Source organism: Carya illinoinensis, chromosome 5 (genome assembly GCF_018687715.1).
Source record: "Carya illinoinensis cultivar Pawnee chromosome 5, C.illinoinensisPawnee_v1, whole genome shotgun sequence".
In the NCBI taxonomy this organism is placed as follows: domain Eukaryota; kingdom Viridiplantae; phylum Streptophyta; class Magnoliopsida; order Fagales; family Juglandaceae; genus Carya; species Carya illinoinensis.
Window position 1 is genome coordinate 10,474,059 of NC_056756.1, and position 26,321 is coordinate 10,500,379.

The following is a 26,321-nucleotide window of genomic DNA, read 5'->3' on the forward strand; positions in this document are numbered from 1 at the left end:
GAAATCTTCAAGCAGACTATGTTCCATTTGTCTCCGGACAAACATGGCCAGCGAATAGAACAACAAGCAAGCAACAAGACGGCCAGCTTGCCATGCTTCATGAGTCGTGAAAACCACCTTCAAAGTTCAAACAACGGCGAGGGGCTCTATGTCGTAGGCGTGCTCTCTATTGGAAGAATAAAATTAAATAAAATCTAACAGGACCACTCTTAAGGCGTCAGCACGTAACATCACTTTGGTTCTTGTCATCGCATAGATTCAGAACATAATATATAATATAAAAGATGATACGAATCATCAAATATTTAACCTTTTCAAACTCTCAATTGTTTGAGGGGGGCAAAATGCAGTGCCATAAAACTGGAAAAAGATTGAATAGAGGAGCTCACGAACATCTAATGCCTCTCAAAACATAATCATTTGATCTTGAAATAGGCAAATTGTCTAAGAAGGAAAATGATTTGTGCAGTCTTAGAGTGCATCTCTTATAAAAATTTTGTGATCCATATGAAAAACTTATTTTTTAAAAACAGGTTTTATTATTTTTTAAAATGAGTATACAGAGCTTGCATATTTTAAGGTTATATCTAATATTTACTCAGCTATTTTTTTTATTTGTTTTAGAAAATAAAAAATAAAAAATGAAAACGAACAACCAAGCATTCCATTGTGAAAATTGGATAGATTCCAGGTACGCGCTCATGGCCACCTTCCATGAGGGTGAATCTATAGAAGTTTTCTGTCACCTAAGGTGTATAAAAGGTAAATCACGTCTTAACAAAGGTTCGCCGTAATAGAGCTCTTTTTATAACAACTTTTTCTTTGTCGTTTAGGGATGACACTAAGTAAGACGAACTTCAATGGCCTTAATAAATATCAAAACTTTAACCGCGATAATTCGTCTATAAATGGAACATTTTCAAATGTAATTCTTTAGTCACGAAATAATATAGGAGTTTATTCAGTTGGAGCAGGTGGTCTCGGTCGACTCTCTTCCCATGCAATTTCCTGCATGAGAGAGAAGCGAGGTTGTGTTGGCTGAGTATCTGCTAAGAGCCCATATTACCTTCATAATAAAGAAATCTTTTTTGTTGTATTTCAAAGAATTTACAAGATACGTACAAAGAATCGTTGTGAGAATTGGATTGCCCGCTCCAAGGATACATGGCGTCTACAAGTTCACAAAAAGGTAAACCTGATATCCATAAATTTTGTCCTAATATGGTACAGTAGGGTACCTTGTTATGCTACATTTTAGGAATGAATGTAGCAGAGGAACTTCAGTTTTTGGATTTATGTACTTGCATGCTTTACCTTGAGAGATGAGGAAGGATCAATCCAAAGACGTAGGCCCCATCAGATTCTTGCTTTGGGAAATAGGTTGCAAGAAAATGGGAGACGCTTTATTTTGGAAGTAAATCTTTTCTTGCTTTGGGCAAGATCCATGCAAGATTGGCTTGTAAGTTTAGACGGCATGGTCAAGGACTCAAAGTGGAAGAAGAAACCAATCCCGAGTGTTAGGCGATTTTTCCTATGAACTTTCTCTAGGTTTTAACTTGAGAAAGATACGTATGATAATCTCATTTTTTGTTTGTTAGTTTGATTAATCTTGTCATACCTGCCATACTATTTTCTTGTTTTTCTTTTGGTAACCATGTATTTCAGCAAAGGAATTATATGATAACAATTCAGGACAGTTTGTAAAGACTACCTGCACGTCTAAAATCCTCAGAGGAATAATCTATTGCTACCCAGAAAACATAATACGCCTAGTAATTTCAGGTACTTGATTGCCACATCAATCCTCACCAATGTGCATACCCATTCCAAGTTCTAGGTAGTTTCCCCAGCATTAATGGACGGAGGACGCAAAGACTAGTGTCAGAGGAATGTCTACACATAGAAGTGCTAGGATTGGACTTTGTTATTTCCGTTGAACCCATCTTCTTTGGCATCCTGTGGAGGCCAAGTTGCATCAAAAAAAGAAAATATGTAACTATATATACGCTTGTCTTCACAATTATTTCTCTCCGATTGAAACAAGTTTCCATCAAGAAAATTATGCAAGAAATAAGAGGTGTGTTTTGTTTGTTAATTGATCTTCACCTGTGATATGCATCTCCATGAGCAAAAGAGTTGGGAGTCCTTTTTGCATTGTCCATCATGATTCTTTATGTGCATTTTAAATTCTTGTTAACACGGAAACTCGTATCATTTGCAGGTCATGAGGAAACTTCAGTTGTGCAGCTGAGCAACACGGAAATAGAATCTAATTCTGACATTCAAAATGAAGATGGCTTCGTGGAGATTGATCCAGAAGCCCTATTTCAGATATTAGCAAGGGTTCCGACAGAAAGCCTTGTCCATTGTAAAAGGGTCGGAAAATGTTGGCTAAGCACGATTCGTGATCCAAACTTCCTCAAGTTCCGTTGTGACATCCAGAAATCTAACCGGTTGTTCATCATTGAAAAGAATTCCTGGTTTGAATACCATGCTTTTACTTTTGGAGTTGAGAGTGGCATTTTGACGGGTAGAAGATTACAGCACAACTGCTGCGAAGTCATTCGCATTGAAGATGCCTGCGACGGGCTGATACTTCACAAATCTATATTTGGAAGCGATTTACACATCTATAATTCCTGCACTGGAGGCACAAAAACTGTCACCGGCCATGTGCCACCAAGGCGTTCAAAGAACTACTATTCATTGGCATATGATGCTTCCATCCAGAAGTATAAGGTGGTTTGGTTTTGTATTACTTATAATAGCATGAGGTGCTATATATTTATTCTGGGTCGTAATCATAATATTGACCAAAATGAGAATGCTGATTGGAGGGAATTGAGCTTTGCTCTCCCACAGATTGTTATTCCTAGTCAACCCGCGGTATATTTTGACAGAGTTGTCTGTAATGGGGCTGTGAATTGGATAGCCGAAAGTATTCCAGGAGAAAATGAAAAACAGGGAGCAGCATTTTTATCATCAATTGACATAGCAAGTGAGGAGCTTAGGGACAGAATAGAGTTGCCATGCAAACCCAACATATGCTTCATGGAAATGTACAACTGCAAGTTATTAGTATCGAATGGATTCCTTTGTTATGCCAATCCAGCTTCCAAAGAAGAATTTCATTTCTGGGTCTTAAGGGATGCTACAAACCAATATTGGATGAAGCAGCTTACGCTGCTTCTTTCATCGATGCCTTTCGTACCACATAGTTTGAGGACTTTCCTTTGTGATGATTTCCTACCTCTAGCAATAATAAACGAGAGTGAAAAGTCTTGTCCGATTTCAATCCTGATACTACATTGCCACAGGTTGTATGTGTACAATGTGGAGAGCCAAGAGCTGAGGGTCAACGTGATTGAAGAAGTGGTGTCAGAGGATGCATACTTTCTTCCCTTTTCCTTCTTCACTTTTATTAACAGGCCTGTTCGTTGGGACTAGTTACCTAAACAGAGTCATGGGGATGTGCTAATGGAACAAAAGACTTGGACGAAAACAATTGAATGTAAGAATGGAGTGTTTTTTTTAGAAATCAAATTTGCAGTCTTGAGACGAGAAGAAGGGTCATCATTATTAGGTTAAATCTAAGACCCACATTTTCTCCAACAACACATAATAAGTTTAGAGAGGACAAGAAGAAGGGTCATCATTATTAGGATCCATATATCATGACAGAAAACGAGAGAAAATACAGAAAAAAGACAGATGGTATCTAGAATAAAGCCGAATTGGTTAAGGTTGTGGATGAGTACGTAGCACGTACCTCACCACTTTTAGGATCATTAATTTTTTGATTAAAAAAAAGGAAAAAAAGAATATCGGGCAGTCTAGGAAAATCCCTATCCCCAAATAGTCCCTCCCCCCATAAACCCCAGTTCGTTCCCCTCTAAAATTAAGTCCTTTTTGTCTTAACCCAAGAAAAGTGTCTTTTTGCACTCTTTTGTTCATCATCTTTGGATGCTGCTGCGTGTTCCTTTTGGGCATTTTTGGTTCTCTCAAAGCCGCTCTCTTTATTGCAGACTAGGCGAAGGATAAAACAGGTTCCACCAGGATTCTCTCGCCGGGCATGCGTACACGAGTTCATTGTATTTTCTTTGAAGTTTTGAGTTACCGTATAGTCATCGGGATAGGCTTGTCTTTTCTTTTTCTTTTTTTCTGATGAGTAGCTTTTCTGTTTTTTTTACCCTTTTTTGCGAGGGGTTTGGGATTTTGTAGGTCTACTTTTGTTTGCTGCATACTGCAGCAGGTTTTTACCTGCCCTTCTGACAATTATCCATTCCTTACGAGTGTAATCTGCAATTTCCTTGAGATGAATTGATCACATCCAATCATTTGAAAAAACATGTAATCAAATAGTTTTTAGCACCCTTGGTATGAGCAACCTGTTGTGGTTTGATTTTGGGGAAGGGTGTGAGAGCCCATTCCATGGCCTTCCAAGGGGCTGGGTGAAAGAGGAAGATTGAAGATAGGTTCATCTTCTAGGTTGGCCGTTGTCAGTGTAAAAGGATGAGACACCTTGATGTCTGACAGTCAAAATTTGATGGTAATAATGATGCTTCAGGCGCGACCAATGTTTGTAAATACAACTTTCCATGTTTGATTTAAAGCATTCTTTAAACACACCCATTATAACACTTCTGATGAGACAAACGTTGCATGTTTTTTGGGTACCTGGGGTGGCACAAGAATCTTCAAAAGGACACAAGATTACCGTCTAGGACAAAAGTATTATAATCACTTGAGCAGTGTAAACATCGTGATCAATGTTGTTAAACCAGTCATAAGCTAAATCAAACGCAAGCCATATTTGGGTGTTCGTAGCACATCATTATCATAGGCTTAATCAAATCTAATCATACATTACGGTCCAATACCTGTTGGAGAAGGTCTAGACCTTCTGCCGATATACACCTCTTGAGTTGAAATTTTGGGATCTCAAGCCGAGGTGGTGGATCTGGAGAGAAACATACAATAACAACTGTCAGGTTGTCACACGTATTGCGCTTAAGTGCCTCTCTAACCAGCTCCCTTGAGCATCTCTCAGGATCATTATGAAGGATCAACTCCTTCCTTGCAATTGTAACAGCACATTGGCTGCTCATTACATCCCACAGGCCATCACAGGCTAGTATCAAGAATTCATCTTCCTCACTCAGGACCATCTCCTGAAGCTCTGGCTCTGCACTCAACGGACATGATGAACCTTTGGGACCTTTCATGTGCCAATCTCCAAGGGCACGTGCCACTGATAATTGACCACTAAGGTAGCCATCGTATACAACACCACCAAGTTTCTCAATTCTTAGTCTCTCAGAGGAGCAATCAGGTTTGTGGTCTTTGGACAGCTCAATTGCCTTACCTCGTTTCCCCAGCACAGCTCGACAATCCCCTGCATTGGCAATTAGCATCACCCTGGAAGCACCGGTCATTCGCAAACACAATAGCTTTATCAATAGAAATGTGGAACAAATAAGAGAGAATTTAGAAGCTAAATAAATTAGTCATTGCATCCAGATAGAAAAGAAAGAAGAAGATGAAGAATTCACCTGTCCCAACCATTATTCAGGAACTAGGGAGTCATAACAAAGAAACTCAGAGATGAAAACATTACTCACATGTTCCCAACCAAAATTTCACATCAATCATATTATTGCCAGCCGCCAACGTGCAGTTGTTAATTGGCAAGTGAAGTTCTATCCCAGGGTTTAGCCAAGAAAGGTATCTAGATAAGAGTTAAAGAGTAGACATGATATTTTCAAAGTCCAACTCAGCTATACAATAACCATTTTCCTCCACATATACGCATCAATATCTCTTCATTAACTGCTGATCAATTATTATTCCTTATAGACATGTATCAGAAGCCTCAATGACAATGCAGATGACAAATACTATAGACAGCCATAGTCAACTACTAAATCTTATTGAATTTGTGATGAGACTTGAATTCAACCACGAAAATTTTCAGAAACAACAGCACAGATAGCGAGTTCAAACCAGAAACAGCAATTACCTTCCAAAAATAATGGCAGTCAGGACGGTGGTGCCAGAGGAACTATCAAGAGAATCAGCATCAGCAAAAGCATGGTCAGCTCTCTGAAAAGCACTCTTAATGGCCTTCTTTACACAAATGGGGAAATGAGAGTCCTCAAGAATAAATTGAAGAATGTTCTCTCTGATAAACAAAGCTGCATCTACACCCCCATGGCCATCAAAGACCTGCAGCAGGACAATAATGATCAACAAGCTACATCGTTTATTCGTTGATATAATGCTTGAAGTATCGACAAGTCAGAACTATAATTTCTAAATAGACAAGTCCGAAAATTTAGTTACAGACCCCATAGAAAGCTCCAGGAGAAGAAAAGTGTTCAATTGGACCTAGATGTTCAAGAAGATTATCGATACAGATGTGCTCATCCTCCATATATGGTTTTGGTCCGATCTCCGAACAGCTTCCAGAACGAAAAACAGGTTCAAACATGATATTTCCATCTGATGGTGACTTTGTGCTGACCATCCCAATATCCAATTCCTAAGCAAGGGGGTCCAAAGGCAGGAAATCAAATGCAATACAAATTCAACATGAAAGGAAGATGGACAGTTATCTTAGCTGGATTCCTGAAAGTATAGGTTTTCTCACCAAATCAGCAGCAGATGGCAATTGAGCCGAACTCATGCAGTGCCGTATTGGTGGGAGGTGCCGAGGAGGTTTTCCCGTGTTCACTACTTTTATGCTCTCAACAGTTTCCGACTTATCATCTATCATTGGGTTGGCAGTCCCTTTGCTGTAACCTTCTTCTAACATGGAAAGAAAAGGTGGGTATTCGGTCCCTGTAGCCACTTTGCTATTCTAAAACTTGAATCCATTCAATCTGAGTCACAAACGAGCAATTAAAACTGAGCTTTTAATATTGGATAAATGAACAATTCCCGGTAAAAGGAAGAAAGTAAATGAACAGGAAAAGGGGGTGCGAAAAGCTTTTTAATTTCAGTTCTTGTAGGATTATACTTTCTTTATCATCTATGAGGGAAAACCTGGGTAGAAATCTAGCCCCATAATCATGTCAAACCAAGTTAAGCTAAGATCAAGGCACCCAGCTCCAACGAAACCCATAAAAGAAAGAATAAAAAGGTTAAAAAAACCAATAGACAACAACAAACTTTCACAAAATTTTATAAGAATCCAAAACCGCAATCACCGAAAACCAGAACCCACATATCGAATTTCAGAAGATTCCATAACTTAAAGCTGTTAATCGCAAATGATTTAAACTAAAGAAAAAGAAGACAAAAAACAGAACATAATAAAGATAAAGATATACCAAATTATTCTCAAACACAAAGTAGAGAAGATAGTGTTATCAGAGTACTTGACGTACAATAATGGTAAGCCGGGGACAATCCTTGAAAAGAAAGACGAATGAAAAAGGAGAGAGATACCCAGAAAGCCACAAAAGGATCCGAAGCTTTCAAACCGAAATGATGAGAACAAGGATCATTTGAAAGGGCTAGGACAACCGAGTACCGATGCGACTGTTATTAGTGCCGAACAAAAAGCTTTATTCTTTTTAATGAATAAAGACGAGTTTTGCTGACATTGTTTTCCGTTCTAGATTAGGAGGAGGTTCTTCAATATTTGCGGCTGGAATATCCTGGCCGTTGGATCCTTGAAGGTGGGGGAAAATCGACAGCCTACTTGAGGTTTTCACCCAAAGTCTAAGGTTGTTGACAGTGGTTGACAACGCGAGGCACATTGGATTCGCGTGGACGGGCAAATTGAAACTCAGGCGTGTGTATATATCACATTCAGCATATTATAAGAGTAATATTATTTATAACTATAAAATAGGTTAGTGTTGTATAATTATTTTAAAAAATATTAAAATTTATTATTAAAAAATTAATATCTTTTATAAAAATTCTGTATTTATTACTATTTTTAAAAGTGATTATACAATTTTTATACATTCACGACTGCAACTATCATTTTTTTATAATTTAATTTATAAAATTTAAATTTTAAATTTTATTTTATAAATTAAATTATAACACATTAATTGTGTATAGCGTGAAGGCTTTTAAATAAAATTATTCACATATATATATATATATAATATACACAATTATCTCAAAAGTTTTAAACAGTAAGAAATAGATTCCAAATCCATCACAATGCAACAATTCCAAACCAAAAAATTGAGAATGATGGATTTAAAGAAATCCAACAACCGGTAGAGTCAGTCGCATGTCTTGTGCTTGATGTCAAGAGATTCGGAGATGATTATTCAAGAGGGCAATTTTAGAGACGGACCAAGTTGTGGATGTGGGCCAAGGTTTCATTTTTGCCATTCATCCGCACTATCTTGGGCCGGCTTCATCCTTAGCTCTCTATCTATTTCTTTTACAACATCTGGTTCGTATGTATCTGGTGCAGTTGCATAATTTTTATTTTATTTTTTTATTTAAGAAAGAGAGAAGGTATTCCAATTTTATTAATAACCCACATTTATAATGGAAGAAAACCGTAGTTACAAAAAAGACTCGAGGGTTACAATTAAATAAAAAAGCTTCATGATTCTATGCATGCTTGTCCTTCCTACCTTTGTGAAGTTTAGATGCCCTCCACTTTGTTTTTCCAGCATTGGATTATAAAGAGCAAGAAAATCCAAGTGAAGAATGGAGGAAGTTTTCTCAAAATTTCCAAAACAAAAAAAGTAATTCTATATATAGTTATTTTTATGTATTTTTTACACACTACACTGATGTGATTAGTTGCATTAATTTTTTTAATGCATAACTAATCATATCAATAGAATGCGTAAAAGAGTATACAAAAGTAACTGTAAATATAATTTTTATAAAAAAATTGAGGTAATCATTCATATAAGTAGAGTGCATAAAAAATATTTAAAAATAAATGTATATAATATCACTCTTGCCAAAATATCTTGAAAGATAGATAGTTGTAGTTAGAGTATCAATTTAGGAAAGAGAAGTGGTGGCTCTATATATAAAGCCACATTCATTATGTTTTGTATGTGTTGATGAATGCCGACATGCTAGTTTTTATTTTTTTGGAACCGTCCAAATTTGCTGTCAAGCATCCATCAAACTTTTATTTTCCTGTAGCTAAGATCCCACAAAGACCTTTTTTTCCACTCCTTGCACCATTTCACTTTGATGTATATTTTCATATTTCAAATCATCTGATGCTCTCTTTTATAGACCTTGCAATTACATATTCACTGTTGATGCAATTCTTAACGGTGCTGCAACGCTTCTCCGGCAACCTGCAATCAGATAAACAACTTTGGGTGAATCTAATGAGGATACCTCTAATGGTTAAGTTAGAGAAAATCTTTGATCTCTTAATCAATTTGATCTTAATCACAATGCATACCTAGGAGTGTATTTATAAGCATCAAGATGCCTTACATTGTGAAGTCTTTATGGAGGATACGATATTTGAGTTGATAGTGTCCACCGTCCAGCCAACGAAAGTATCTTTACCGTACTTGTCTTATCGACATGAACTTTTGATGAGACAAGCCTCGTCATTTAAGGTTCCTTGCCACTCACGATGATTCTCAAGGCCGGCTCAATGGGTTTATCTAAGGTTAAAATTTTGTTTGAGGTTTTTTTTTTTATTATTTTAAAAAGTAAATTTAAATCAATTTTTTAATGTTTACATTATATTTTTATTTAAAAAAATTCATCTAGTTTTACAAAATAAAATGACTACTCAGATTTTATACCGCCTTTTTAATTAATAACTGACTTAATTTTTATTAGAAATTTTTTTATTTAGAGAGAATTTTATCAAATAATACATGATTGAAACTCTTAGAACCTATTTAAGAATACAACTGTTCTCATGTATTATCAGATATTCTTAAATTTAAATTTTTCTTTCATTCCTAAAATCAAATAAAAATTTTAATTTAAACTATTTCACTACTATTTACATATTTTCTTAATATCCAAACGAGATTTAGAGGCAATTATAATCATTATTATCAATAAAGTTCTATAAATAATTCACACATTTGGAAAAATAGTAACCCCTTACCTCTTCAAAGGATGAACACTCGAAAATTAAATTTTGCTATTTATAATTTTCACGTTATAAATTAAATTAATAATGATAAGAGAGAAGTATATTCTTAAAATGCGAGTACATGAAATAATTATTATGTTAAATACTTTTAAAACTAAGAATGACATAATATATATTTGATATTTTTTATGTTCTTTCATTGAGTTAATATTTTAATTGAATATATACATTTTTTTTTTTAAATTATACTTAGAATTTTTTGGGAGGGACTTCTTTCACCAGGAAGTCGCCTTTCCTTGCATTAACGTTAACCTAATTTCAACAATTTTTGGTTATTTGGTTGCCTGATAGCCATTGCTTGCCTGTAGCCTTATATTGACAAACATGAATAAGTTTGGCGGAGGGGTGAACTGACCTAAGTGGCAAAACAGAAACACTTTTACATGAGATTTTCACTTTCATGGAAATGGTAGTTGTAATTGTTAATATGTTGAAGAAAATTGTGCAGATATAGTAATCTAAAAAAATAAATGCGATTTTGAAGCGTGTAGAACATTGTCTTTAAAGTCATAATTACCCCCACTTAAAAGAGTTTGTTCCTGGATTATAATCAACTCACCTTCAAGATATAACAAAATCACTAATTGCAGATAGTAATTATGAAATTTTTTCTTATAGATTTCTCTATAAAATTGTGTAAATGACTGAAAATATGAGAGAATGGAATGAATGAAATTCGTAGGTCTCATCCTCTATTATAAAAAATAAAGTGATACCATGTAAAATATCACAAATCTTAACAGTTGATGGTTTAAAGGTTATAATATTTCACTTAAAAGACCAAGTAACATTTATGGTCAAGTGGTTGGACACCTTCATTCTCAAAGAAAGGTCACTGGTTTGAACACATCTATTTAACATTTCAATTAGGCCTGCAACCCGACCAGGCCAAACCGGGTTTGGGTCCGACCCGACCCGAAAAGGAGCAAACAAAACAAAATGATGAATTGACCCGATCCGAATAAAACCAAATCGGGTCGAACCCGTATGACCTGACATTTCCCCTAAAAAGCCATTCCGATCTCTCTGTTCTCTCTCTCATCACTCACTCTCTCTCTCTCTCTCTCTCTCTCTCTCTCTCTCTCTCTCTCTGTTATTTGGCAGTGCAGATCAACGACAGTTTTTCCGCACCACCCAGGTCAGCCGTGCCTCCTCCATGTCGGCCAACCATCGGCTTGTTCCCCTCTCGGCATAACATGGTCTTTCCTCTAGAGTTTTTGTCGCCATCGCCGACCTCTCTGTTTCTGTTTCTTGGCCATGTAGATCAACAGCAGTTTCGCCACACCACCCAGGTCAGCCGTGCATCCTCCATGTCGGCCAACCACCGGCTTGTTCCCCTCTCGGCATAACACTGTCTTTCCTCTAGAGTTTTTGTCACCATCACCGACCTTGGTTTGATTGCCTGGAACGAGAGTTGCGTGCCTCGTCTTCCCCACAATGTCCTCTGCTGCCTTGGGTAAGCTTCTGTCACTGTCCCAAACTTTTCCGCTGCCGCTGCCGTTGCCTTAACTCGATCTGATTCGACTTAGAGAAAAAAGAGTGGAGTGATTATCTGTAATGGTCTTGAGTCGGTGTCGTCCGAAATTGGTCGGATTGGGTGGTTGTCGAAACCGACATGTACTCAACCCGACGTTAGCGAGTTCGATCCAATCGGTTTGTGCGGGTAGTGTGGCCCAGCGGTTATTTTGCACAGGCCTAATTTCAATTGGTAGTTATTGATTTAGATCATGATATTTTAATTCCGTATATTTTTAAAATTAAAACATCAAAATATAGCCATGTAATTTAAATTCATATCCTATATTTTGAAATAACCCATTCTTATTATTGAATCAATTCATTTCTTTGATACGGTGGTTCACGAAAATAAATAATAACTCATAATAAATTTATATATTTAATATCATAATTTATAATAAATATAATAGAATATAAATATTGTATAATTATTTTAAAAAATAAATACATACAAAATTTATATTAAAAAAATAAATTTTTAATAATAAATCATATTTGTTTTCAAAACAATTATACAATTCTTACGGACTGCACGAGTACTGCCGTACTGGTATCATTATTCTTTAGCGATATACGGCACATGATGCTCTGTCGAAACGAAAGCACAACACCCGAAGGAAAACGAATGCTCAGGACAGCGAGACGAGACAAGGAACAACATCCAAAATGTAAGAGAAAGGATTCCTTGGACCCACTTCACTTGCAATTACTTCCCAAAACAGCAGAGGGCAAAAAGGTCTGCTGACTCTCTCCGATATTTATGTTTGGAAAAAGGATTTTATCAGATACAATCGATAAATACAATCGGTATGCAGTTGATTGTACAGAATAAATAAATAAAAATTATAAAAATATTTTTTTTTTCATAATTATACAGAATGAATAAAAAAAAGTTATAAAAATAATTTTTTTTTCATATAAGTTTTATATTAATTTATTTTTTTCAAAGCGACTATACGCCGACTGCATTTACTGACTGTACAAATTATTTCTCTTGAAAAAATACTCTTATAAATATAATTGTGTATTAATTTATATATTAATATAATATAATTGATTAAAAAATAAATTTTATTAAAAATAATATTAATTTAAATTTTAAATATAAATAAATTAATTTTAATATATAAATTAATACGTAATTATATTTATATATAACAAAACCCTTTACGTTTATCTCATCGTAATCCCGTATTATTCTCTATACTCTATTCTATTTATCTGACTGTCAGAATCTAATACAGATTGTAAGGGCATATCATATCACCTACTCCATCCACATGATAAAGCAACTCTCACGTTAAAAGAATTTAAAGTTGGTATTATTTTTTTAATTTTTTTTTTTTTATTTTAAGATAAAGTTGGTATTAGTTTATCTGTATTCTAATTGGCTGCTAGTTTGATGCAGAATGTTGACCAACAATAATAAAAATAAAATTACCAAATTGCCCAAAAATATTTATATATAAAAATATTTTTATAAATTAATTTATTTTGATATGATATATCAATTAAAGTAAATCCAATATATGTAACAATTGCATCTGCAAACAGTCTGACATGACCTCGCTGGGACAAAACACAGTACTCTGAAACTTGGGTCCCTGTCCTGCAGTTAAAGCAACCCAAGGAGAAGAGGTTATCCTTCACACCAATGCAATTGATCCACGAATAGAGCGAAGGATGCATGGGATTTTTAGAGTTAAAACCTAGGAGGCTTCTAGTTCTTGTGACTCCACACTCTTCTATTACTAGAAAGTGATTGATGTAATGCAATGCATTTTGTGACCATAGATGCTATTCTCATCGATTGTTGGCTTTCAATTTATCCGATAAATTAATTATTTTTTAAAATTTAATAATTAAAGAAGTATTTTTTTAAAATATTATAAATAAAGATCTACGAGATATTTAATTAAATAGTCCAAAATTAAAATATTTTATTATTTATATTTATGTCTCGATCATGGAAAACTCATGATAGTCAGAGTTTGCAAAATGTATTTCTACATAATTTAGATTGAAATGTTAATATAGTTGATGTGGTTTGCTTTACATATTGGAACTAACACCTCTCTGTTTAAAATGCAAATCACATGAATTTCTTTAATCTTTAATCCTTTTACTTTTGACTTTATAAAAAAAAATTAAAAATCGCTCAAAAACACTGAAAATAACAACAGGTAAAATGAAAAGCAGGCTTAAGACGATCCAAAGAAACGACGTTTTCAACTATTGGGCTGTCCTTACCATTATCCAACCAATCACAAGGACCAATCTGGCAATACCAACCACGCTTTCCATCCTTCCTCAACACCATACGCCTTTCGTCACCTCCAGTCATGTATGAATGTCCTTTACGATCAGCCAAATGGCCGAAAGGCATAACCAGGAAAGAAAAAATTACTAATATGAAAAAACAAAACCCAGAAACCTCCGTTCATGGTGCCCTCACTCAACATCATCATCGCTCGTTCACCACCACCACTACCCTTGTTTGCTTTCTAAATGATTGCAACATGAGAGAAACATGCTCATTGTAATTCCCTAGCCTCTCTGGCACGGGGCTTCTATTCTTGGCACCACCACATGCGCGGACTTCCAGTTTTTTGCATTGTCTGCCATTATCTCCAAAAGAATTCAACAGTGCCATTCGGAGTGAGTGACTGAACAGTGTAGTCCGTATCCCTCCACAATGACAAAGTGGTGGAAACCCAACTTACCAAGTATTCTCGCCATAGTTAAATAATGAAAAAGGTGCCCGTTGCTGAGCGAAGTGGTTTTGTTCCTCCCTTCCTGGGGACACTCAAGTTTTCCTCTTGTGAGTGTTCTCTCTCTCTCTCTCTCTCTCTCTCTCTCTCTCTCTCTCTCTCTCTCTCTAATATATATATATATATATATGCTGCTCTCATTTTAGCACCTGCTCTTTGATTAATATATTTTTCCTTGTTTTTAGAATGGTTGGTTGTTTGCCCCAAAGCTCTACCGCTGATTCCCTTCTGCTGTTCTCTGAGTTTTGAGGTGAGTATGTTTTCGGTGTGAGCTTTTGCAGTCACCTGAAATTTCTCTTTGCTTGCTAAGCATAAGATGGGTATTTCTTATATATAATCTGCTGCTTTATTAAGACAAAATTGTGCTTTTTGTTCTTTGTTGTCTGCCTGTTGCTTTTCAAGCAAATCGTAAATTCAATTATTTGATTACCTTTGTTCCCCGTACGTCAGGCCTTAGAATGGGTCGTTCTATTTCTCTTTTCTTTTTCAGGACTTCCTTCGAATTTCGATTTCCCAGTGCTTTTCAATATCTCTGTGTTTTGGAGTTTGTTAAAGTTATCGCTAGCCTGGGACAAGGATGCGTAGGTGGTGTTCTTTAATTTTCTGGTCATTATCGATCCCACCGTCCTAGCTTGAGTTGCTTATATTGCCGATGTGGGAGACATCCGGCCTGTTTTGATAGTTTTGTTCGAGTGTTTCCTCTTTTCACTTTCATTGCGCATGTTTGTTCTGTTTCATATAGGACGGTCTGTGGTGAGGTTCATCAATTAATATCACCATGAATCTGGTTTGGCATGTGTCAATTTTCGTTCTTTGTACTGGAGCATTCTCAGCGGAGGCTTTCATACCTGATGTTGTAAAAGTTGGAGCTATTTTCACATTTAGCACTATCAATGGGAAAGTAGCGAGGGTTGCCATGAAGGCTGCTGAGGATGATGTAAATTCCGATCCGAGCATTCTTGGTGGACGCAAATTGTCTATACTTCTGCATGATTCCAACTTCAGTGGATTTCTTGGCATCATGGGAGGTAAGTTTTTTTCTCTCTCTCTCTCTCTCTCTCTCTCTCTCTCTCTCTTTTCTCCATAAATACTTCTGGCCTGTTCTTATTTTAGTTGTCCGTCTTCCCAGTTTGGTCTAATTATTTCTTACATGGGGTTTCCTCAGTTTTTGTTTCTTTTTCATTATAAGTTCTTCCTCTTGGTGGGATTATACCATTCACAATTCAAATTACTTTATTGATCACAGCATTAAAGTACATGGAGACTGATACCGTAGCTATACTGGGTCCACAAAATGCTGTAATGGCTCATGTACTCTCACATATTGCAAATGAACTTCATGTCCCATTATTGTCATTCACGGCACTGGACCCTACCCTCTCGCCCCTGCAATACCCCTACTTCATTCAAACAGCGCCCAATGATCAATTCCAGATGACTGCGATTGCAGATATGATTAGTTACTTTGGTTGGGGAGAGGTTGTTGCAGTTTTTAGTGATGATGATCAGAGCCGAAATGGTGTTATTGCTTTAGGTGATAAACTTGCAGAAAGACGCTGCAAAATTTCTTATAAAGCAGCACTTCCTCCTGACCCCACAGCAACGCGAAGGGAGGTTAAGGATCAACTAGTGAAAGTTCGAATGATGGAAGCTAGAGTAATTGTTCTACATACCTTCTACAAGACAGGTCTCTTGGTTTTTGATGAGGCCCAGAATCTTGGGATGATGGAGACTGGGTATGTTTGGATAGCAACCACTTGGCTATCCACTGTTTTGGATTCAACTTCACCACTTTCTTCAAAAACTGCAAACTCTATCCAAGGAGTCCTGACACTTAGTCCACACACACCTGATTCAGAAAGTAAAAGGTCTTTTATTTCACAGTGGCACAACCTGAGTAATGGTTCTATCGGATTAAACCCTTATGGTCTATATGCCTATGATACCGTTCGGATGCTTGCTCGTGCAATAAAGTTGTTTTTTGATCAGGGAGGTACCATGTCATTCTCCAACATTACAAGTTTAAGTCAAATGAGGGGAGGGGCTCTGAATCTTGGTGCATTAAGCATTTTTGATGGGGGGAAGCAATTGCTTAACAACATATTGCAGACCAATATGACAGGTTTGACAGGACCTATTCAATTCAATTCTGACAGATCTCCTTTTCGTCCTGCATATGATATCCTTAACATGATTGGAAATGGCTATAGGCAGATTGGATACTGGTCTAATTATTCTGGGTTATCTGTTGTGACCCCAGAGATACTTTATGCGAGACCACCCAACCGCTCAATTTCAAGCCAGCAATTAGACAGTGTGGTATGGCCTGGGGGAACAACAAAGAAGCCTCGTGGGTGGGTTTTTCCAAACAACGGAAAGCAATTGAGAATAGGAGTTCCAAACCGAGTTAGTTACAGTAACTTTGTTTTGCTGTCATCAGTAAATGGTACTGATAAAGTTCAAGGATATTGCGTGGATGTATTCCTTGCCGCTATAAACTTGCTTCCTTATGCAGTTCCACACATGTTCATTCCGTTTGGAGATGGTCATAAGAATCCAAACTTCAATGAGCTCGTAAATATGGTCGCAACTAATGTTAGTATAATTTATTGAGAAACTGTTCTAAATTTTTTCTTAGGGATAAATTGAGCATGTTGCTCCATCTGATCTTGTAAACTTTCTTTGTAGGCTTTTGACGCAGCTGTTGGTGACATTGCAATTGTCACAAACAGAACAAAGAGTGTGGATTTTACTCAGCCGTATATAGAGTCAGGACTAGTTGTGGTAGCCCCAATCAAAAAGTTTTCAAGAGCTTGGGCATTCTTACGACCATTTACTCCATGGATGTGGGTTGTCACAGCAGCTTTTTTCCTTATTGTTGGAACTGTTGTGTGGATTCTTGAACATAGAATAAATGATGATTTCCGTGGGCCTCCAAAGAAACAGCTAGTCACAATTATGTGGTGAGTGCTTAGCTTAGTACAGTGGAGATATGACTTGTAGGTTTTTGTGTACGTAAATCCACGATTGACTTTCTTATTTGAAGGAAAAGCCAGCATTTAACTTCTGTTAAATATGAAAAACAAATAAACGAAACTAGTCTAGCTTAAATGAATGAGACCCGCAGATCTTAGAAGGGATGGACTAGGATTCAAATTTTCTCAACAACCTTCTTAGTCCTGCAGACGTATATCATCCACAGCCCTTTCCCTCCTATTTCCTGTATCCCCACCCTACTTAGTCTTCCTTTTTGATTGGGAATCAAGAAGTTTTATTCATAATACTAGGCATAGCCAAATACACGGGACGTTTACATGAGATTGTCTTTTCAAATGCTTATCATGTCACTACCAATCAGCAGCATTCATAGGACGGTTTCTTGAAATGGCAAGCTTTTTTTCATTGTTCTGCTAGGTTATATGACTCATTGTTTTGTGAATTATGCATGAACATACATGATTTTCAGCTAGAGCATGCGTGTTGAACTTTGGACATTGCCCTGTTTTTTGGGGACACGGGGGGTGGGGGGTTGGTTTGGCTTGACTGGATTTTTTACTCGGGATTCTGTGTCTTCATAATATTTCAGACCATGTGAATTTTGGATTCTGTGTTTTCACGATTCATCCTGTTGAAGAATCGCATAAGTTGTCTTGCATCATTTACTGTTCAACTTGTAACTTTCCCACTGTTTATTTCTGTAACTCCTTTACCTTCATTTTCCTTCTCTTTGCAGGTTTAGCTTCTCTACTATGTTTTTTGCACATAGTAAGTCTCTCCACTTTGACATTCTATGATGTATCTTTTCCTAGATTTTGATGGTAGCTTAGCCAATAATGCCAAGTCTGGATTTCTTCACATTTTCAGGAGAAAATACAGTGAGTACACTTGGTCGCATTGTGCTTATCATCTGGCTTTTTGTGGTTCTCATAATCAACTCAAGTTATACCGCAAGCCTAACATCAATCCTCACAGCGCAACAGCTTTCCTCTCCCATCACAGGAATTGATGCCTTGGTGACTAGCAATGAACCTATAGGATTCCAAGTAGGATCTTTTGCTGAAAACTATTTGACTGATGAACTCAACATCCCAAAATCTAGACTAGTTGCTCTTGGCTCACCAGAAGAATGTGCCGTTGCCCTCGAGAGAGGAACTGTTGCTGCTGTGGTTGATGAACAGCCATATATGGAGCTCTTCCTATCAGACCACTGCAGATTCTCAGTTCGAGGCCAAGAATTCACCAAAAGCGGGTGGGGATTTGTGAGTATATCTGAATTTTGTTTCGTGTTTTCATTTCTATACCTGTTTGATCAAATTGGTTTGTTATCTTCAAATTTACACTGCCTTGATAGAAACTTGGGAAATTTATTTTGTTGGATTCTAAATGCTTGCAGCTTGATGGTTATGCAGGTTAGTTTTAACAGAAGTGAATTGAAAAGCATAGAAGATATTAACAAATTGAAGTAAAATAAAAATTATGCAGAATATTTATGCATAGTAATTAAGGAGGACAGAACCATATTCCTGTAATTATTAGATCGGAAGAATGTGAACTGTGAACCTATAAACAAAAAAAAAAAAAAAAAAACATATATATGACGACTTACTTAGCGACTGAAGTATTTACACCAAGACCTGGTGGCATTCTTCTCTTCAAGAGAAATAAATGAATGATCATTGATTCATTTTGGGTGTAAGACTTTTTTCTGTTAAAGGTTGACCATATCCTCCCCCTGGGTGTTGTTGCTGTGGAAAATAGTAAATAGAGCACTGAAAAACTCATGTTCATTGGCATTGGAATGCATCTTTGCTCAAGTTGATTTCTTCTTAAGCATAGTCAATCTTCCATTAAACCATAAACCAGTAGAAATGGAGCACTGAAGACTCTTGCATGGGAATTTTCTCAGCATCTCGTGTTTTCTACTTTTTTTTTTTGGTAGGCATTTCCTAGAGACTCTCCATTAGCGGTTGACATGTCTACTGCCATACTCAGTCTATCAGAGAACGGTGAGCTTCAGAGGATCCACAACAAGTGGTTGTCGAGAAAGGCTTGTGCTTCACAGCCAACCGATCCTGTGGCAGATAAGTTTGAACTACAAAGCTTCTTGGGGCTATTTCTCATCTGTGGGATAGCGTTTTTTCTCGCTCTGATAGTCTACTTTTGCTTGATAATGCGCCAGTATGCCCGGCACGTCCCTGAAGAAACTGATCCTAGTTCTAGAGCTGGCAGCTCACGTTCTGCGCGCCTTCAGACATTTTTGTCATTTGCAGACGAGAAGGAAGAAGTGTGGAAGAGTAAGTCAAAAAGAAAACGAAAGGATATGTATAATTATGGGAATGGAAATGAAGATGAATTCAGGAATTCTTCTAGGGGAACTGAGGCTTCTTGGGAAAGACGAGAGATGCATGAGATTTGAGGCATGGCTTTCAAAAAACTTGCACTTTGGTTGCACCGGCTTGATAAGAACTGCTAATGAAGTGTGCATGTTGAGATCTTGTTTTAACTAATTTTGTTTTGCTGTAGCTATCTGAACTAATTGATGGCATATATACAAAGAGAAATGCATTTGGAAATATAGGAGTGTACGTATGTATCTATGATAATTATTATTTTAACATATATTTTTTTGAAAATGATGAAAAAATAGTGATGCTTTATTTTCTTTTTGAGTAAGAGCATTGGTATTGCCCTCATCAAAAGTCAAGCCAAATGTATAAAATGATAAATCTGTGTAAATTAGAGCTGTATTGGTTTTAGCAAACGAAACAATTGGAAGTTTTGAGCTACAGGGTTTTTATGTTTTCTTTCAAATTGGAGGGTTATTATATACTTATCAATTGATTATTTTACTATATTTTAATTTTCAACTGTTGTCCTTTTATTTTCCCTCTCTCATTTTCTTCCCCACGTGTTCTCTCCCATTTTCTCCCTTTCTAGTTCTTTGCAGTGCATCCTAACCTTCTGGCCTATCTTCGATTCTTCACACGGAAATCAAATTGGTTGCAGAACACCAGTTTCTCTTTATCAAAATTTCGCACAAGCTTCTTCTCCGAAGGCATCCTACGTGTTTTCTCTCCCCCCTTCTCTCGTTCTCTCATTTTCAAGCTCTGCATCGCTTCTTCCTCCCTACGATTCTTCACGCAGAATTAGAGTGAGGTTGTTTGCTAAGTTAGTCTTCTCTCAGGTTCGCAAGACCTCAACTCAGATTTCAAGTTCGTCTCATGCCAAAGATTTCAGGCTTTTTGACATCTTGAATATGTTTTTAACGAGTATTTTCAATAGATATATAGTATTCGATTGTTTTTAACGGGTATTTGGCTAGGTTGTTTTTTTTTTCTTTTCAATTTTACTCACGTGTCATATGCATAACTAGATACTTTTCAATAGATATCTAGCATTCGATTGTAATCCTTGTAGTCTCACTGCACTTACATTTGATCCGTTTGGTTGCCAATAATAAGAAAGAAATGAAGAAATAAAATGTGATTTAGAGCCCTATTTTTAAAAAATTGGCTTTGACAGGATTAAATTGCCACTATAACTAGTGCATATGGTGGTATGAGGATTAGTTAAGTGAAGATTTTACTTTGTTGAGTTCCTAACATCAACATGTCTGAAATTAATTTCTTTTTTCGTTTCACATTATCTCGGTATTCTTATATTAATGAATAGCATAATATAAACTACTCTTAGATCCAAGCATGCTGCTTGTTTGATTTATGTTCTCAGAGAATAGACTCTCTCCTTGATGCCATTCTTCAGCATATCTTGTCGCAGATAAACACTTAGATATTCTTGCCCTTGTAAACGTCCCTGTTTGGAATCTTATGGGCTGAGTGTTCAAAAATAAGATATCATGCTTTAGCTACTTCAATAACATTTGTATTTCTGTTTGTACATAATTTGAATGTTGGAAAGGTTATTTATTTGCTCATTATATTTCTGCATTGAATTTAAGATTATGGAGATATGCAGCAAACTGCTTGTTTGGGTTTCAAAATGGTCAATTTTTACTTGCAATATTTAATCTGAATGTTGGCTATATTAAGAAATATATATTGATCGTCCAGTTAGTTTTCTCTCAAGGTATTGATGCATTTTGGCTATTAATTTGGTAACAATATTAGCTATTAACAATATTTAAGTATCAAATTAAATTATTAATGTACATATGGTTAATGTAATTGTAAAATATAAAAAAAAATTAAAAATATTATTATGAAAAAAATATTATTATATTATTATTTTTATGAATCCAATAACTAATCCAATGTGAGATTATAGATAGGAAGATTTTTTATCATTCTATGATATGATATTAAATGATTGGATACTATTTATTATATTTTATTTATAAACTTATCATAAAATAATTAGAAAATGATGAAAAATAAATAATAAATAGATTTTTTCTTCCTTTTATTCGTATAATGGATTTCAAGATGTGCGGTACATTGATTAACAAAAATTCCTTTATTAAAATAAAATTTGAATTCACAAAAATTGTTATAAAAATAAATTTATAAAAAAATATAATTTGACATAATGTATCAGATTATATATTTCGTTTTACTACAAAAAAAATAATATATCATATCAAATTGTTTTAATTTATAAATTTTTTTTATAAAAAAAATTATAAATAATAAAAAAATGTTACTAATAAAGGCCAGTTGATCTTGGGCCTAAATAATAATAAAACTCGGCCCATACAGCCTGTGTCGGCCAGCCAAGGTTTTTTTCTCAGCTCCTCACTTCCTACCTATGCCATTTTCTTAGCTCTCCCCTACCTACGTACCTGTAAAACCCCAACATAATCTTTCACTCTCTCTCTCTCTCTCTCTCTCTCCCCCCTTTGACACGTGCAATGGCCATTTGCTACCAGGCTCCGGTAAAGCCCATCTGTGTTCGACCTCCGACAACTTTCTCCTCGGCCTCCAAATCCCCGTCTTTCCGCTGCAACTTCTCTCTGCCCTCTTCAACCCAAATACGGGAACCCGAACCGATATTGGTCTCCGTCAAGGCTTTCGCACCGGCTACCGTCGCTAACCTCGGACCCGGTTTCGACTTCCTCGGTTGCGCCGTGGATGGCCTCGGAGACTTCGTGTCAATCTCTGTCGACCACAACGTCCACCCGGGACAGATCTCCATTTCCCACGTCTCCGGCGACGCCTCCTCTAAACTCAGCAAGAATCCTAACTGGAACTGCGCCGGCATTGCTGCCATCGAGGTCATGAAGATGCTCGGCATCAGATCAGTTGGCCTTTCCCTCTCCCTTGAGAAAGGCTTGCCATTGGGCAGCGGCCTAGGCTCCAGCGCCGCCAGCGCTGCCGCCGCCGCTGTAGCAGTCAACGAGATCTTCGGCGGGAGACTCGGACCCGAAGAGCTCGTCCTCGCCGGGTTGAAGTCGGAGGAGAAGGTATCGGGTTACCACGCCGATAACGTGGCCCCGGCGATCATGGGCGGCTTCGTTCTGGTCCGCAACTACGAGCCACTGGAGCTTATGAGACTCAACTTCCCGGCCGAAAATGATCTCTTCTTTGTTCTCGTGAGCCCGGAGTTCGAGGCACCCACGAAGAAAATGCGGGCGGCTTTGCCTGGTGAGATTGGGATGGCGCACCACGTTTGGAATTGTAGCCAGGCCGGGGCGCTGGTGGCGTCGGTTTTTCAGGGGGACTTGGTGGGATTGGGAAAAGCTTTGTCGGCGGATAAGATTGTGGAGCCGAGGCGGGCGCCATTGATTCCCGGTATGGAAGCGGTGAAGAAGGCGGCCATTGAGGCCGGTGCGTTCGGTTGTACGATTAGCGGGGCAGGGCCAACGGCAGTGGCGGTCATAGATAGTGAGGAGATGGGGAAGAGGATTGGGGAGAGCATGGTGGAGGCGTTTTGGAGAGTGGGGAATTTGAAGGCGGTGAAGGCAGTAAAGAAGCTTGATAGGGTGGGTGCCAGGCTTGTTTCATGATGATCATTGCAATTTGAGTTTTTTATTTTTTTGTCAAAGCATTGGCTTTCAATTTTGATGTTTAATTCTACGTTACCAACTGCAAATTAGAGCATCTGATGGCCAATAAATAGTGATGAAACAATGAAATTTATGATTGTTGTATGAGTTTTGCTGGCTGTTGTGATCAATATTATGAGGAAAAATGGTTATCTGACACTAGTTCTGACAATAGTTGTCTGGCACTATGATGATGACTGCTCCTGCATATTCATAGGGGAGCTGATGCTGATCCCATCAAATAGTAAACCCACAACATACATAAAATGGAAGAATTTTTCCCGGTTCTCAGGCATGGTGCTCTTTCACAACAATGCCTTTTTAGAAGTGATAAGGTTGACAAATAGATGTCTAAAGTTCACAAATTGATGTTTGTTTTGTGGTATACTAATTTACGTGCAGTTTGTTCATGAACAAAATATTTCTCTTTTTAAGGTCTGCGAAAGTGTTAGGGAGCAGCTAATGAGGTCTCAAACTTAAAATATGGTCACCAAATCATGCTGGATATATCATATATGATCAGATAAGAGTCTTGGTGATATAAATGATAATTTCATGCCTATGTAGTTCACTGTTACTCTCATTTGAAGTTGTTTCAGCTTAAAAATCCAAGGATAAAAGGATAATGGAAAAGACTTGTCTGGGATAGTCAGTCATTTATTTATTTTTTCTTCGTTTTCTCTTTCTCAGGATAGGTAGTCTGTCAATTTCAAATGCTCGGTAATGACCTTGTAAGAAAGCACCCAAGTATTCGCCAAATCCATGGCTCTTTACGCTGCCTTCTGACTCTAAAATCCGTTGCCCTCCCACTAATCTACCCTCTGCTTTTCTCCCTTTCGTGCGTCCCAGCATGCGTCGATGCCCATCGCATGGTTACATAACTGCAGAACGAAGCTTTTAGCCACGCAGTACCTCTGTCTCTTCTGGCTAGTAACGGATTCAACAAGACGATTCTTGTAAAAACATTCAAAATCGTAAATTACTAACTAGGGACGTAAATTTCTGGGCTTTTTACGATTTATATTCCACTGCATGCATGGATTCTGGGTTTTGTTGTTCAGTGATATGCTTTATCTCGTAGGCAAGCCATGATATGTATATGCTAAAGTGTTACTGGTATCCAGTCATCTCCCCATTAAGTTCCATTCAAACATATGGCCCACATTCTACAAAAGAGAAAACCTTCCAGCCGGTCGGGTTGTCGAAACTCAAAGAACAGCCTTCCATGCAAATCCTTTCCTTTAATTTACATGACCTGCACCTGCCTACACCAGATCAATTTCTCACAAAACTCCCTAATCTTCTCCCATGCCCAGTTTGTCTCCCGTGATCTCCGACCGCAGTTAAATATCCTCCGTCGCCATCTCCCGTGTCCTCCAAAGCACCGGGATTGGCCGAGAGAGGTGCGGTTTTTAGGGGTATAACGTGGCCGGTTTTGGTCCAATTTTAAATAAAATTTAAGACCAAATCAGTATGTACCGGTTTTGTATTTTTTTAAAATTGATTATTCATTAGTTATCCTCCTAAATCAATACTCTGATTTTATCGATTTCAGGTCCAGTTTGGTCCGATTTTATCGATTTTAATGTACTATATTATATATATGTATATAATTATAGTATATAATACTATAGTGATGATATATTATAGTATATTATAATACATTATAATAGTGATATAGTATTAGTATAAATATTAATATGGATTATATAATATTAGTATAACTATTAATACAATAAACAAAATGATATTAGATTTTAAAATTTAATATTAAATTCATTAGTAATTTATCATATAATATAAAACTATTTTATATATAATTATATATTATATATAAATATTATGTACAATATAAAAAATTAAAAAATATATATAAATCGGTCCGATTCGATTTTATAAAAAGAAAAATCAAAATCGGATCAATTTTGTCCAGTTTTAAAAAAAATAAAACTAGTACTGAAACGAACCAAACTCATGATCAGACCGATCCCACCGATTTGGTCTGATTTAGTCCGATTTACCGGTTTATTAGCTTTTTTTACACTCCTAGTCATTTCCAACCGTCTCGCACTTGCTGGATCTGTGGCTCTAGCCATATGGGTTTTTGATGATCTAGATGCGATAGAGCTGCTCGGAATATTTTACATTTTTACCATGCGGCTTACAGATCCTTAATTATTTGTTTATGTACTTAATAATATTCATTTCGGCTATTTAATTTAGGACATATAAATTTATTGTTATATTCTTGGATTCGGATTTGGGGTTATTAATGTAATTTGGAGGCGGAGGATTTTGGTATGTTGGGTGGGTTCTGGAAATGGTGGTGGGTTCGAAAGTGCAGAGAGTGAAGAGGAGGAAGGTGATGAAGATGAACAAGGCGCAGATGGAAATGGTGTATTGGGCTCTAGATAGAATAAAGTCGGAGATGCTGCTTCTAATTCCGGATTTCAACGAAGAAGAAGAAGATGGAGAGGAGAAAAGCTTGTTTGTGCCATTAATGAAATAGTTATCCTCGGGGAAGAAGACTAGAAGAAGACCAGACTTATTTTGTCAACAATTTCGAAAATTAATAATAATTCGTGTACCTGTTTGCACATTCCAGACTTAATTGTCCTTCCAAATATGCTATTTCTCCGTTTCCTCTTCTTGCATGAGAAGGTTTTCTCTTTGCAGGAAGTGATTTTTCAACTATCCAGAATTTTGATCAGATGTATGTTCTGTAGTGTGCATTTAGGCGACTATCTTACGTGACTTGCTGTAATTGGTAGGATGTTATTCTGCATTTAGCAGATGGCTGTTCCGAAGAACTCTCCACTAAAACATCCCTTCGGTTTGAAAATAATCTGGCAACTTAAAACAGTGATGTTTAATCAAAAAATGTCAACTTAATTACAGATGCTAT

The 26,321-nt window shown here is 36.8% G+C and overlaps 4 protein-coding genes across 15 annotated transcripts; 3 read left to right on the forward strand and 1 right to left on the reverse strand.

The window, feature by feature from the left end:
* The first annotated feature begins 1,164 nt into the window (after positions 1–1,164).
* On the forward strand, positions 1,165–3,447 carry LOC122310074 (F-box/kelch-repeat protein At3g17530-like). The gene is made up of 2 exons (XM_043123960.1): positions 1,165–1,189; positions 2,222–3,447. The coding sequence occupies exons 1-2, from the start codon at positions 1,165–1,167 to the stop codon at positions 3,445–3,447; spliced, it is 1,251 nt and encodes a 416-aa protein (XP_042979894.1).
* A 1,266-nt stretch (positions 3,448–4,713) lies between these two features.
* On the reverse strand, positions 4,714–7,740 carry LOC122311259 (probable protein phosphatase 2C 27). Of its 4 annotated transcripts, none has more exons than XM_043125739.1 (5): positions 7,450–7,740; positions 6,650–6,881; positions 6,347–6,541; positions 6,020–6,225; positions 4,714–5,418 (listed from the first exon to the last, which is right to left on the reverse strand). In XM_043125739.1, the coding sequence occupies exons 2-5, from the start codon at positions 6,812–6,814 to the stop codon at positions 4,860–4,862; spliced, it is 1,125 nt and encodes a 374-aa protein (XP_042981673.1). In that variant the 5' UTR covers positions 6,815–6,881; positions 7,450–7,740; the 3' UTR covers positions 4,714–4,859. The 4 variants fall into 4 exon arrangements, with proteins under 4 accessions (XP_042981673.1, XP_042981671.1, XP_042981672.1 ...); XM_043125737.1 differs by having other exon boundaries at positions 7,389–7,740; XM_043125738.1 differs by having other exon boundaries at positions 7,332–7,740.
* Positions 7,741–13,946: 6,206 nt separating this feature from the next.
* LOC122309930 (glutamate receptor 3.2-like) lies at positions 13,947–19,988 on the forward strand. 9 transcript variants are annotated; one of them, XM_043123731.1, is made up of 9 exons: positions 13,953–14,465; positions 14,601–14,665; positions 14,906–15,443; positions 15,662–16,537; positions 16,676–17,010; positions 17,104–17,378; positions 18,149–18,180; positions 18,280–18,674; positions 19,355–19,988. In XM_043123731.1, the coding sequence occupies exons 3-9, from the start codon at positions 15,194–15,196 to the stop codon at positions 19,829–19,831; spliced, it is 2,640 nt and encodes an 879-aa protein (XP_042979665.1). In that variant the 5' UTR covers positions 13,953–14,465; positions 14,601–14,665; positions 14,906–15,193; the 3' UTR covers positions 19,832–19,988. The 9 variants fall into 9 exon arrangements, with proteins under 9 accessions (XP_042979668.1, XP_042979667.1, XP_042979665.1 ...); XM_043123726.1 differs by having other exon boundaries at positions 13,954–14,465; positions 14,906–15,021; positions 15,158–15,443; positions 15,662–17,010; XM_043123728.1 differs by having other exon boundaries at positions 13,954–14,465; positions 14,906–15,000; positions 15,158–15,443; positions 15,662–17,010.
* Positions 19,989–22,177: 2,189 nt separating this feature from the next.
* Positions 22,178–23,575, forward strand: LOC122308861 (homoserine kinase-like). Its single transcript, XM_043122132.1, has one exon. The coding sequence runs from the start codon at positions 22,283–22,285 to the stop codon at positions 23,375–23,377; it is 1,095 nt and encodes a 364-aa protein (XP_042978066.1). The 5' UTR covers positions 22,178–22,282; the 3' UTR covers positions 23,378–23,575.
* Positions 23,576–26,321: the final 2,746 nt, after the last annotated feature.

Bases quoted from the DNA above. Each gene is read 5' to 3' on its own strand.
- LOC122310074 (XM_043123960.1), top strand. From the start codon at position 1,165: ATGGCGTCTACAAGTTCACAAAAAG. The intron at 1,190-2,221 runs GTAAACCTGATA...TATCATTTGCAG, and splicing joins GTCTACAAGTTCACAAAAAG to GTCATGAGGAAACTTCAGTT.
- LOC122309930 (XM_043123725.1), top strand. From the start codon at position 15,194: ATGAATCTGGTTTGGCATGTGTCAATTTTCGTTCTTTGTACTGGAGCA. The intron at 17,379-18,148 runs GTGAGTGCTTAG...TTCTCTTTGCAG, and splicing joins CAGCTAGTCACAATTATGTG to GTTTAGCTTCTCTACTATGT. The intron at 18,675-19,354 runs GTGAGTATATCT...TTTTTTTGGTAG, and splicing joins CCAAAAGCGGGTGGGGATTT to GCATTTCCTAGAGACTCTCC.
- LOC122311259 (XM_043125739.1), bottom strand. From the start codon at position 6,814: ATGTTAGAAGAAGGTTACAGCAAAGGGACTGCCAACCCAATGATAGAT. The intron at 6,542-6,649 runs GTGAGAAAACCT...CCCCTTGCTTAG, and splicing joins TGCCATCTGCTGCTGATTTG to GAATTGGATATTGGGATGGT. The intron at 6,226-6,346 runs GTCTGTAACTAA...GTCCTGCTGCAG, and splicing joins CTCCTGGAGCTTTCTATGGG to GTCTTTGATGGCCATGGGGG.
- LOC122308861 (XM_043122132.1), top strand. From the start codon at position 22,283: ATGGCCATTTGCTACCAGGCTCCGGTAAAGCCCATCTGTGTTCGACCT.